The sequence below is a fragment of the Aotus nancymaae genome, unplaced genomic scaffold (genome assembly GCF_030222135.1).
Source record: "Aotus nancymaae isolate 86718 unplaced genomic scaffold, 86718_ANA_hifiasm-v0.15.2.pri h1tg000008l, whole genome shotgun sequence".
Classification (NCBI taxonomy): Eukaryota; Metazoa; Chordata; class Mammalia; order Primates; family Aotidae; genus Aotus; species Aotus nancymaae.
Genome location: NW_026988419.1, coordinates 57880289 through 57893606, shown reverse-complemented (window position 1 = coordinate 57893606; position 13318 = coordinate 57880289). Strand labels below are relative to the sequence as shown.

At 42.9% G+C, this 13318-nt stretch overlaps 1 protein-coding gene across 10 annotated transcripts in view; it reads right to left on the bottom strand.

The window, feature by feature from the left end:
- LOC135273664 (fibrous sheath-interacting protein 2-like) overlaps positions 1-9442 on the bottom strand; it is a 33667-nt gene extending 24225 nt beyond the window's left edge. For 4 of the 10 annotated variants that reach the window (XR_010341461.1, XR_010341464.1, XM_064373345.1 and 1 more), the window contains exons 1-3: positions 9322-9442; positions 9086-9237; positions 7516-7615 (exon numbers count right to left, since the gene is read on the bottom strand). Coding sequence is in view for 2 of the 10 variants with exons in the window: in XM_064373345.1 (XP_064229415.1) it covers positions 7516-7615; positions 9086-9118 (133 nt within the window). In the remaining 8 variants the exon portion in view is untranslated. Of the gene's footprint in view, positions 1-7515; positions 7616-9085; positions 9238-9321 lie in introns of those variants that run through there. The other 6 variants (XR_010341463.1, XR_010341459.1, XR_010341465.1 and 3 more) reach the window with 4 other exon arrangements.
- Positions 9443-13318: the final 3876 nt, after the last annotated feature.

The following is a 13318-nucleotide window of genomic DNA, read 5'->3' as shown; positions in this document are numbered from 1 at the left end:
TTGAGGGCTGGGAGTGTTACTGACATCTAGTGGGCAGAGGCCAGGGATGCTGCTAAACATCCTACAATGCACAGGACAGAGCCACAACCAAGAATTGTCCTGCCCATAATGTTAAAATGCCCTTGAACAAGTAATCTTTTTGTTGTCTTGTAGTATGTGAGGATGATCAAGAAATCAGGTCCCCGGGGTCAAGGGCCAGAGTGAAACTGCCTGATGCCCAAACCTGTGGGAAGGAATTACAGGGTGAAAAAGAACTCTTGCATCCAGCAGAGGGAAAAGGATCCAGCCACGTGGCTTTGTTGGTTGGGCAGTAGGGGAGTTTGCAGCATTGGCCTTGTGGTGTCGGAGGGAGAAAGGGGAGCGAGGGATCAGGGAACAGACCCTCCTTGCTGGGAGCAGCGCTGCTCTTCTCTCCTGGCCACAAGGTGGACGACACAAAACAAGAGCCTGTAGTTGTCTCATGCTTGACTTTTTCCAGAGCTTTCCAACTGCCTGTTCTACACAGTCATTCTCCACACAACCAAGCCCTCTGATTTCTGGAAGAGGCCAGTGTTGGAATTCGCTTCCTCTTGCTCCACGAATAATATTAGAAAGGATACAAGTCCTCCTTGGCCTGTAAGGGTTTGGGCCCTGTCCACTGTGCACCCAAGTTCTAGCCCCAGGGAGTTCCTGCAGCTATCGATCAGGCAGCAAGAGGCATGCAGGCTCTGCAGAACAGGGACTCACTCGGCTCACAGCGTGGACGCTGCTCAATACAGCCCATTGATGAGTCTAAAATGCGCTTTGAACACGGCCTTGGCCTGGCCATTTGCGGCACATCTTACGCCACGCTTCAGCATCCCCAGGAGCTAGGCACAGCCATTGTTCCAATTTTAACAGATGAGAAACTAAGGCTTGGAACAGTTAGGTGACTGCAGGTCACACAGCCACACCTTGCTGCAGGTGAGAGAGCCAGGGTGTGAACCCGGCAGTCCGGCTCCTGCTGAACTATGGCCCAAGGTGTGAGGCTGTGAGGGGCCCACCATGGCCCAAGGTGGGCTGGAGAGCACAGAGAGCAAGCACTGAATAGCACTTACCACCCAAGGCACTTAAGCACACCATGACCCTATGAGGTAAGGGTTTGCAGATGACAAAATGAGCATAGGGAGGTTAAGTGACTTGCCCAAAGTGACACAGTAATGCTAGAACTGTCAGTGCTTCTTCATCAGCTCCTCTTGACCTTTAATGTACACACGTGTGATCACCTAGGGATCTTGTTAAATTGCAGATCCAGGCTCAGTCAATCTGGGGTATCGCCCAAGACCCTGCATTTCTACCAAGCTTCCATGCTGCTGGTTTGTGGGCCGAGAGTCAAGCGGTCAGGCTTTACCCTATCTTTGCCTCTTGGTAGTTCAGCTGCCTTTTATCCTCAATTAGGCTTTCTCAAATGGATCCGTGTGTTAGCAGTAAAAATTTGAGCTAATATTTATCGAGTGCTTACCAAATATTACACCCTGTATTAAGAGCTTTATATGGATTCTCTATTTGATTAACTGAGATAGGATACAGTTATTGTCCCCATTTTAGTTTTTCCCATTTTTCACTTCCTAAAATGTTGGTTATAGAAAAGCAGCATCACATTTAGTCACGGTATCAAGTAGTCAGCTTATTTAATATAGTGGTATGATATTATACTGAAGATTAGCTATTACTCGGTGAATACTGGTATTGTCTCCATTTTACACATGGAGAAACTGAGGCTCAGAGAATTCAAAGAAATTGCTCAAGATCTCAAAGCCAGCAGGAGGCAGGGCTGGTTCCATTTGTCTTTGCAGGTAAGTAGGGCATTGGTAGCTCATTTTTTATGCAGATAATAACTAGGTGGAGAAATTATTTGACATTTTAAGGCAAGGCCTGGAATCCATCTGGTTCTCATAACAAAACTTTTTCTATCTTTCCCTTCCTAACCATGAGCAAATGATTCCAGTAAGAGATGTCTTCCCAAGCTAGTATTCTCAGACAGATCTGACAGAGTCCTTAGCCAATCCATCATCATCCCCAGGGACTTGAACTAACTTTCTTAGCAAAGCTGCCTCCATTTCAAAGTCCATTATGCTGGTTAGAATCCCTGGAGGCCTGCAGCATCTCAGGATGTAATCAGAAGCCTACCCTGCTCCTAGAAAGACACCTCTATTGCAGACAGGGAGAGCAAATCCCCAGAGATACTTATCACCAACTTAATCAGTGGCAGTGTGCCAGGTACATCAAGTCTGAGACCTGATTTGAACTCTCAGTAATTCTATGCAAAAATCCACAAGACATGACTTGTTTTCCTGCCCCTTATTCCTCTCTTCCCCTACTCTTCTCAGGTACTGTGCCACTCCCTCTGTATCCCAAACTCCTCTCTTCATTCCTCAAACTTGCTTTCCAGAAAGGATCTCTTGTATACTAAGCCCATGAGCAAGAGCATCAATTAACAAGAGAGCATCAATTAAGCCAGGTACTGTGAATGGGAATGGATGACTCAGACTAAAAAATTTCTGCTCTTGGGGAGTTTATAGTTTAGTGGGAGTCATAGATGTGGAAAGAATTTCAGTAGAGAGAGGTAGCTTCTCAGATGTAGGCACATCAGTAGCACTACGGTAGCCCAGAGGGCTTCTCAGAAGAGATGACGTCGCAGATGAATTCTGAAGACTGGGTTAGAGGCAGCCAGTGGGAAAGGCATTCCAAGGAGAAGGAACAGCATGAGCAAAAGCACAGAGGCATGAAAACAGCTTTGGATGTGCAGAAGCAGTTCTGTACTTGGGGTTGTAAGTAAAGTTCTATACTTGGCTGAGTACAAGCTGAGAGAACAAAACAGGGCCAAGGAAGGCCGTGAACTCCACATCAAGGGGCATGGGCTTGCTTCTCCTGGCAGTTGTTCTCAAATCATGCCTAAGGGTCCATTGTGGAAAGCCAGGCATTTGAGCTCCCATCTCCAGCCCTCTCTGCCCTTCCAAGAGCAGCTCTGCCCTCATCTGCTTTAGGTATCGGGTGCTCTACATCATATTGTGTTAAGAAAGTTTCCAGTGGCCAAAAAACATGTGGAACCACTGTTGTACCTGATGGGACACCATGTCAAAGGAACTCAGGATTTCAGGGATCAGGGAGAGTTTGCATTGGGGGTTTTCTCTCTCTAGGTAGGTACCATGGGGAGCATTCACTCTCTACAGACCCAGAAGTGGCTGTTTCATTTCCCAGTTCCATTCTGAGATGAGTGAGAAGGCAGAAGCTGCTTCCTTCCTCTCAGGAAGTCAGTGCCCTGGCCCACCTGCTCCCTCCAGCCCCTCTGGGTCCATTCTCTCCAGTTTAGCCCTCAGGTCTTATCACTCTAGTGATCCTTAACAAGAAACTGGGCTTATAGGTATTGACAGCCCACACTGTGCTGTAGAACTGAACTTGCTGCTGACATCTATCTGTTTTAAAGCTTGCTGGGCTTCCCATTTGCCCACCATGCCTTACTTCTTTTACTAATTGCCCATTTAAGCCATTCTTTTCTTCCTCTCCTGTGAGAGGACCTTGCTCCCAGCACTCCACATCTGCCTCCCTCACCTGCCTGTCACTTGATCAGGTTGTGAAATGACCCGTTCATATAAGCCCTCCACAGAAACCAAGTCCCTCAGCCCCCATCCATCAGGACTGCTGCTCTGCCCCACCCCTTCCTCTCAGGCTAAACCAAATCCAGCAGCATATAAAAAAACTAATCCACCACAATCAAGTAGGTGTTATTACTGTGATGCAAGATTGGTTTAGCATATACATATCAATCAATGTTATTGATCACATAAACAGAACTAAAGATAAAAAAACACATAATCATCTCAATATCAACGCAGAAAAGACTTTTGGTAAAATTCAACATCCCTTCATATTAAAAACTCCCAAGAAACTAGGTATCAAAGGAATATACATCAAAATAATGAGCCATTTATAATAAACCACAGCCATTATCATACTGAATAGGCAAAAACTAGAAGCATTCTTCTTGAAACTGGCACAGTTAAGGTTGGGCCTCTCTTACCACTCCTCTTTAACATAGTATTTGAATTCCTAGCCAGAGCAATCAAGCAATCAAAAATAAATAAATAAATAAATAAATGGCATCCAAATAGGAAAAGAGGAAGCCAAACTATTCCTGTTTGCAGATGACATGATTCCATATCTAGAAAATCCCACAGTCTCAGCTCAAATCTACTTACACTAATAAACAACTTCAGAAAATTTTAGGATACAAAAATCAATGTACAAAAATTACTAGCATTCTTAACACCAAAAACAGTCAAGCTGGGAGCCAAATCAGGAATGCAGTGTCATTCACAACAGTCACAAAATGAATGAAATACTTAAGAAATGCCACTAAACAGGGAGATGCAAGATCTCTGCACTGAGAATTACAAAACGCTGCTTAAAGAAATCAGAGATGACATAAACACATAGAAAAAGATTGTATGATCATAGATAGGACAAATCAATATTGTTAAAATGACTATGCTGCCCAAAGCAATTGACAGATAAAATGCCATTCCTATCAAACCACCAATAGCATTCTTCACAGAACAAGGTAACATTGTTTTAAATTTTATATGGAACCAAAAAAAGAACCTGAATAGCCAAGGCAATCCTAAACAAAACGAACAAAGCAAGAGGCATCAAGCTACCTGACTTCAAACTATACTATAGGTCTGAGGTAACCAAAATAGCATGGTACTAGCATAAAAATAGACACACAGGCCTACAATCATCTGATCTTTGACAAAGCTGACAAAAACAAGCAATGGGGAAAGGATAACCTATTCAATAAATAGTTCTAGAATAACTGGCTAGCCATATGCAGAAGATTGAAACTGGATCCCTCCTCATACCATATATAAAAATCAACACAAGATGGATTAAAAACTTAAATGTAAAACCCAAACTATAAAAACCTTGGAAGACAACATACGTAATACCATTCTGGACATAGGAACTGGCAAAGGTTTCGTGATGGAGATGCCAAAAGCAATTGCAACAAGGGCGAAAATTAACAAATGAGATCTAATTAAAGAGCTTCTGCACAGCAAATGAAACTAGTAACAGAGTAAACAGACAACCTACAAAATAGGAAAAATATTTGCAAACTATGCATCTGACAAGAGTTTAATAGCCAGCATCTGTAAGTAACCTAAACAAATTTACAAGAAAAAAACCACAAACAACCCCATTAAAAAGAAGGCAAAGGATATGAACAGACACTTTTCAAAAGAAGATAAACATCCAGTTAGCAGCATATTTTTCAAAAGCCCAATATTACTGATTATTAGATACATTCAAATCAAAACCACAGTGAGGATACCATCTTGTACCTGTCAGGATGGTTAATATTAAAATGAAAAAATAATAGATGCTGACAAGTTATCAGAGAAAAGGTAGCACTTATACATTGTTGGTGGGAGTGTAAATTAGTTCAACCACTGTGGAATGTAGTGTGATGATTCCTCAAAGAGCTGAAAACAGAACCACCATTTAACCCAGGAATCCCATTACTGGCTATACAACCAAAGGAACATACGTAATTCTATCATAAAGACACATGCATGTGTATGTTCACTGCAGCACATTACTGACAATAGCAAAGACATGGAATCAACCTAAATAGCCATAAAGGGTAGACTAGGTTTTTAAAAATAGGGTGCATATTTTAAAACACCATGGAATACTATGCAGCCGTGGAAAAGAATTAGATCATGTCCTTTGCATGAACATGGATGGAGCTGGAGGCCATTGTCCTTAGCAAACTAACACAGGAACAGAAATCCCAATCCTCATCTTCTCACTTATAAGTGGGAGCTGAATGATGAGAACATCATGGACACAAAGAGGGGAACAACAACACTGAGGCTTACCTGGCGGTAGAGGGTGGGAGGAGGGAGAGGATCAGAAAAAAATGATGATTCGGTACTAGTACTAGGCTTAGTACCAGGGTGATGAAATACAAACCCTCAAGACATAAATTTATCTGTTAAACAAACCTACATATGTGTCACTGAACCTAAAATAAAATAAAAATTTCTTAATAAAGAAAATAACTATTTGCCAATTAAAAATAAAATAAAACAATATAAATATAGAAAATAACTATTTTCCAATTAATAATAACACAAAAAAGAAACAATAGGGAAAGATAATTTTTTCCATAAATGTTGTTGGGAAAACCGTATGTCCACAGGCAGAAGAATTAAATCGGATCCTTACTTCACATCATATATAAAAAAAGCAACAAAAAATGAATTAAAGATATAAATGTAAGGCCTTAAGGCATAAAACTGTAAGAGAAAACATACAAAGCTTCTTGATGTTGATCTAGGCAATATGTTTGGATATGGCACTAAAAACACAGGCAATAAAAGCAAAAATAGAAAAATGAGATTGTGTTAAAAAGTTTTGCTGGCCGGGCGCGGTGGCTCAAGCCTGTAATCCCAGCACTTTGGGAGGCCGAGGCGGGTGGATCACGAGGTCAAGAGATCGAGACCATCCTGGTCAACATGGTGAAACCCCGTCTCTACTAATACAAAAAAATTAGCTGGGCACGGTGGCGCGTGCCTGTAATCCCAGCTACTCAGGAGGCTGAGGCAGGAGAATTGCCTGAACCCAGGAGGCGGAGATTGCGGTGAGCCGAGATCGCGCCATTGCGCTCCAGCCTGGGTATCGAGAGCGAAACTCCGTCTCAAAAAAAAAAAAAAAAAAAAAAAAAAAGAAGTTTTGCATTGCTGTAAAACAATCCACAGAGTGAGAAAGCAACCTACAGAATTGTGTAAAATATTTATAAACCATATGCCTAATAAGGTGTTGTTATCCAAAGTAAGAAACTGAAACAACTCAATGGTGAAAAAACAACAACAGGGCCGGGCGCGGTGGCTCACGCCTGTAATCCCAGCACTTTGGGAGGCCTAGGTGGGTGGATCACGAGGTCAAGAGATCGAGACCATCCTTGTCAACATGGTGAAACCACGTCTCTACCAAAAGTACAAAAAATTAGCTGGGCATGGTGGTGTGTGCCTGTAATCCCAGCTACTCAGGTGGCTGAGGCAGGAGAATTGCCTGAACCCAGGAGGCGGAGGTTACGGTGAGCCGAGATCGCGCCATTGCACTCCAGCCTGGGTAACAAGAGCGAAACTCCATCTCAAAAAAAAACAAAAACAAACAAACAAACAAACAAAAAAAAAAAACAAAAAAAAAAACGATATTACAAATAATGAGCAAAATACATGAACAGACCTAAATAAATTTATCAAACAAAGGCATGCAAATAACAAAAAAGTATATGAAAGAATGCTCAACATGACTAATCTCAGGGAAATACAATCAAAACCACAATAAAATACCACTTCACACCTCTTAGAATGCCTAAGAGTGTAAATACACAGAGGATTACAAAAGGATATTTCGGTAGATAAGCATTTCCTACTTAGCTACATCATCTTTTAATGTTCTCACATTCACCATGTGTTCCATCTTTACCTTCATGCTTCAACGTATTTTTCCCCGTACCTTTTCTGTTAAAATCAGTATCTTGCATTTTTTGTAAATAAGCCCTTTTTTCCTTTAGAACGTGTTGTTTCTGCAATATTAAAGAAAATGTATTGGTTAATATTAACTTGTCATTAGAAATGTAAAACAATTTATTTAAAATGTCACAATATATTAGAAATGGATTATCAGTCCTGTCTTGACTTGTAATGTTACAAAAATAAGAGAATAACAAAGGGTAAATTTCCCTTGTGATCAAACACAAAGAATACATTTAATACACAAGCAATTTGCCTTTCTACACATCGTCAGAGGACTAATCCAGTTTCTGATCAGATAGAGTAGCGTATCCATGGCTGCCCTGGTGAGCTAAAGTAATTTCTCAATCATCTCCAATTGGAAGATTCCTGAGGGCTTACCCAAATATCACTCAGGTCTACCAGACATAAACATAATATAGTACATAAAATGTGATTACCCTTTCTGAATATCTGGGCTACTATGGAATGTACTAGAAAGAAGATAAATGCATATAGGAAAAAAAAAACCCAGAGCCGGGCGCAGTGGCTCACGCCTGTAATCCCAGCACTTTGGGAGGCCGAGGCGTGTGGATCACGAGGTCAAGAGATCGAGACCATCCTGGTCAACGTGGTGAAACCCCGTCTCTACTAAAAATAAAAAAAATTAGCTGGGCATGGTGGTGTGTGCCTGTAATCCCAGCTACTCAGGAATCTGAGGCAGGAGAATTGCCTGAACCCAGGGGGCGGAGGTTGTGGTGAGCCGAGATCGCGCCATTGCACTCCAGCCTGGGTAACAAGAGCGAAACTTTTAGCAAGAAATAGATTAGCACATGTAAAACAACTACCCAAGACTACAGTAAAGACCTTCCTAAAGGACTGGGGAAAACAGTCACTGGAACCTACCTAGGTATAAAAAAATATGCCCATTCCCACTAGAAATATTTCACTGTAAAGCTACACTGGAAAAACTTCGTAAGTCATAAGGCTTTGAGTAGAGAACTAAGATGGGTTTTAACTCAGTAGCAGGGAACAACTAGCCCCAGATTAAACATGGCTCTGGCCCCACCAGCAAATCATAAAAGGCAAGACCTGTACAATCAAATTGTTTCCAAATAAATTATCTACATCCAAAAATTCTAAACATAAAAATATTTAGTATACAAAGTAAAATTTATGTCTGGCATCCAATAAAAGAACACTAGGTATAAAGAAGCAGGGGAGTATGACTTATAAAATAAGTAGATCAATACTTCCACTCCAACCGAAGACACAGAAGAATCACACAGTCAGGCAGGGTTCAGGGCCTCCTGAAGTCCTCCCGCTTCCCGGGCCACCAGTTCCCCTGACGTCCCGCACCTGCCAGTTGCGGCCGGTACAGTCTGAGTAACCGCCACCGCTCCCGGGTGCCACAACAGGGCAGCCTCCTGAAGCGGGACAGTTGGGAGCATCGCGACCCTTGCTTGAGTGGCAATCCCTGCCCCCGTTCCCCACCACGCCTGTGGCCGCCAGAGAAAAATGCCGCCTGGCTTGCGGCCACTCACGTCTTTGCACTCGCACTGCTGTTTGTGCTCCATGGTCGGCACAAGACCCTCCACTCTCCTTCTCTCGCATGCGATTGCCCCTCTGTCTGGACCCAACCAGGAACAGCCAGGGCCTCAGGATGGACTGCAGCCTCCACCCCCAGCGTCAATATCTGAAATAAATATTCAGTATACTCCTTGACTTACTGTTATTATTTCCCTTCCAGAAAAGATCTCGGGTTCATTTGTGAACTCACTGAATTCAAGGCTTTCTCCTATAGAAGTCCTTTCGAGCTCCTCCGCTCTCCTTCTCTCGCGCGTGGTTGCCCCTCTATCTGGACCCAATCAGGAACAGCCAGGACCTCACGACTGACTGCAGCCTCTACCCCCAGCAGTCCACAAAGGCAGCGGCCTCACAAAAGCAGTGGCCTCCTGAGGGGGAGGGGCGTGGCTCACGCTGGGTTGTGTCTAGACTCCTAAGATGCAAAAACTGTGAGATCCTAAATGTTTGTGGTTTGGGTGGATAGGTTTTAGAACGCCATGGCGTCGCTTCCACGCCCACTCCAGCCACCGCAGACTTCGCAGCCGCCCGGCCCACCGCTCCACCCCAGTAGCCTCGGCCTTTGCCCTAGACCGGCGGGTCGGCGGCCAGCTGCGCTGAGGAGACCGGGCAGGGGGCGGTGCCGCCTCCTGAGCCGCGGCCGCCGCCCCGCCCTCCACCGCCCCGCCCTCCGCCGCCGCCCCGCCCTCCGTCGCCACCGCCCCGGGCCGCCCTCCGCCTTATAAATGGTATCACAACCTATGTGGTACGATGTTAGAAGCCCTGATAAGATGCTCTGTTCCCCTACAATCTGCTCCATCAAGCTGGTGAGGAAGGTATTTAGGCATTAGGAATGCCTAAAATGCCACAATTAGAAAATTCATTCCGTGAGGGCTTCTATTTTCTGCTGAAAGTGCAAATACCCGACGAAGGCTTTAAGAGTCACTCAGACCTTCCTGTGAATAAGTTCACCTGGGAGCAGATTTTTGGGGTCAGGGTCACGAGCCGTGAAAACTCTGGCCCTGTTATGGGGATCTGAGGGAGAGCGAAGGAAAGGGTTTTTAGACAGGGGTGGGGGAAGTCAGGCAAAGCTGGGGCCGTTTAACTAGATAAGGCTCTAATCATCTCATTCCTGAACTATCAGAACAGCCTTTTAAGTTTAAGTTGCTCTTCCCTCTTTGTAACCTTACCCACCAAACTTTGTGAAGTGTTGAGTGCTTATAGTAAACAGAGTGAACATAACTCTTCCCAGGGAAGAACTGGCTAACTTTAGATTCTTGGTTTCTGGAAGGAGATGGGATCGTTGTATTGGCTTGCTTGAGGACAGCCAAGCAGTTGTGGGCAAGAGGGCTTGTTTCCTGACAAGTGTTATTCTACCTTAAGAGTGCAAAGATAAATGGTCTATCAGAGCTTCAGTACCTGTTTGTTGGGTTGCATTTAGTTTGGAGCATTTGCTCTGTGCAGCGGAGAATACTTTGGAGGGTGATAAGGTCTCTTTGTTTCATTAATGGAAAAGCATATGAGTGGGGTCATGGCAATGGGGTATTTCATTCCTATTTTTTTGTGTGTGTGTGATGGAGTCTTGCTTTGTCGCCTGGGCTGGAGTATAGTGGCCCATCTGAGCTCACTGCAGCCTCTGCCTCCTGGTTTTAAGTGATTTTCCTGCCTCAGTCTCTTGAGTAACTGGGATTACAGGTGCACACCACCATGCTCGGCTAATTTTTTTTTTTCTGTATTTTCAGTAGACACGGGGTTTCACCTTGTTGGCCAGGTTGGTGTTGAACTCCTGACCTCCAGTGATCCACCTGCCTCGGCCTTCCAAAGTGCTGGAATTACAGGTGTGAGCCACTGCACCCGGCCTTATTCCTTCTTTTGCAAGGGCTGCATGTCTAGCTATATGGAAATCTATTCTCCTTCAGCCAGAAATAAGGTAACAAGATAATGAAGTTTTTCTTTGAATGAACTGGAAGGTCATTATCATATATTATTTTAGTCAAAGAATATTTTTGCATTTGTTGTGTTTTTCTATTATATAAGAGAAAGTTTAGAGAACTAGGATAGTGAATGCTTTTTTTTTTTTTTGAGATGGAGTCTCACTCTGTCACTCAGGTTGGAGTGCAATGGCACTATCTCGGCTCACTGCAACCTCTGCCTCCCGGGTTCAAGAGATTCTCCCACTTCAGCCTCCCGAGTAGTGGGGGCTACAGGCATATACCACCACGCCTGTCTAATTTTTTGTATTTTTATTTATTTTTTATTTTTATTATTTTTTTAAAGACGGGGTTTCACCATGTTGGTCAGGCTGGTCTTGAACTCCCGAACTCAGGCGATCCACCCGCCTTGGCCTCCAAAATGCTTGGATTACAGGCGTGAGCCACCACGCCCAGGCTAATTTTTTGTATTTTTAGTAGGGACAGGTTTTTGCCACGTTAATCAGGCTGGTCTTTAACTCCTGAACTCAAGTGATCTGCCTGCCTCGGCCTCCCAAAGTGCTGGGATTACAGGAATGATCCACCACACCTGGCCTTTAATGCTTTTAGGAAAAATTTGAAATTAATTATCTTAAACCTGGGACCTGGAGAATCTCTGAACTTTCTTTCTTTTCTTTTATTGAGACATGATTTCTCTCTGTTGTCTATGTTGATCACAAACTCCTGGTCTCCCAAATTGCTGGGGTTACGGGCATGAGCTACTGTGCTGGCCAAACTTTTTAAATGGAAAACTTTTTAGCTTAGTTTCTGTTGATTAAGCCTGAATTTCTTTATGTCCTTAATTCTATGGCTTATGCCAAAGCATGAGTTGAGGTCAACAGGAATCCTTTTTATGATGATAGATAACTATGACCAAGTTTAATGTACAGTATATTGACTTAAGGTCCATTCTGGGAAAGACTGTATATTTATCATCCACTTCTTTTTGGTGTCATAATTACACAGCTACAGTATTTCACATAAAACTCCAGAGGATCACCTGAAATTTGAGTGATTTACAACAGACAAAATAATAAAAATGCTCATTGTAGGAAAATAGAAAAATATATAAACAAGAAAATAAACATCAGAAGTACATAAACAAGAAAATAGCAAATTGGGAGCAAGCTTGCTTTGGCTCTACTTTGACCTGTGTTTATTAGAATAAATCTTGATTTCTCACTCTTGCCCTTGACTGGGCCCGTGGAGGCAACCAGCAACACCTGTGCTTTCAGCGCTGCGCATCCTACCAAGCAAGGTGGCTTAGATTTTGAAAGTTTTCTCTCAGTCAGAAAGTAGGGAAACAACTTCTAGAAAGTGAGAGTTAGCTGAGTGGTGGGAATGCCCTGGAGGGAACCACGCTTCATGGATGGGCGGCTGTGCTTCAGGCATTGTGCCAGAGGTTTACAGGGACCTCTTGAATCTTCACCATAACCTGATTTTGCAGGTCAGAAATTTTGTAGGTAAGAAAACTGCGTACTGTATCAGTTTAAATTCAAGTTCATCAAGCTAAGCCAATTCAGTAACAAATATTTATTGAGTGAAGGTTCAGTGGTAAATGAGACACAGTTCCTGCCCTCATGGAACTTAGATTTTGGAATGACATAGGGACAGTCAGTGCTTTGCCAGAGGTGAAAGCCATGCATCTCTTGGCCCTCTGGCCATTGTTTTTTCCATTGTTATTCTTCTTATTTTGGCCATTCTTACTGAATTTAAATCTTACTTAATTATTACGATGCTTATGGATCTATGTTCTGCATGTTAGCTCATTCATGCTAATCCAGGACTGAAACTGTAGGTACCCAACACCCAGAATTGAGATGGCCACTGAAACTCTATGCTTGGCTAACTCTCTATTATCATTTCATTTTATTTCATTGCCTTTTCAAAAAGTATAATACAAACAGAACTCCAGTAAGCAAATGGCTTTAATTACTTGTGTGTCAGTAAGTAGAGATTTTATTGTATGTACTTTCTGGTATAGTTTATTACTGAAACCATACTTTTTTTAGCATTAAAGTTCTCAGATTTTATATTTATAATAGTGACAAAGGTTTTTACTATATTTAAAACATAGATTAGGCAAAATCTTAGGAAATATACTCTGCTTTTTTTCTTTCTGTTTCTGACAGTCGTTGCAGATAAACTTGTAATTTTATTCATATTGGTGTTAATATTGGGACATTATAAATTCACCATGTCTGGGCAGAAACCTGAACACCACCTTATTACACGTGGGTATCA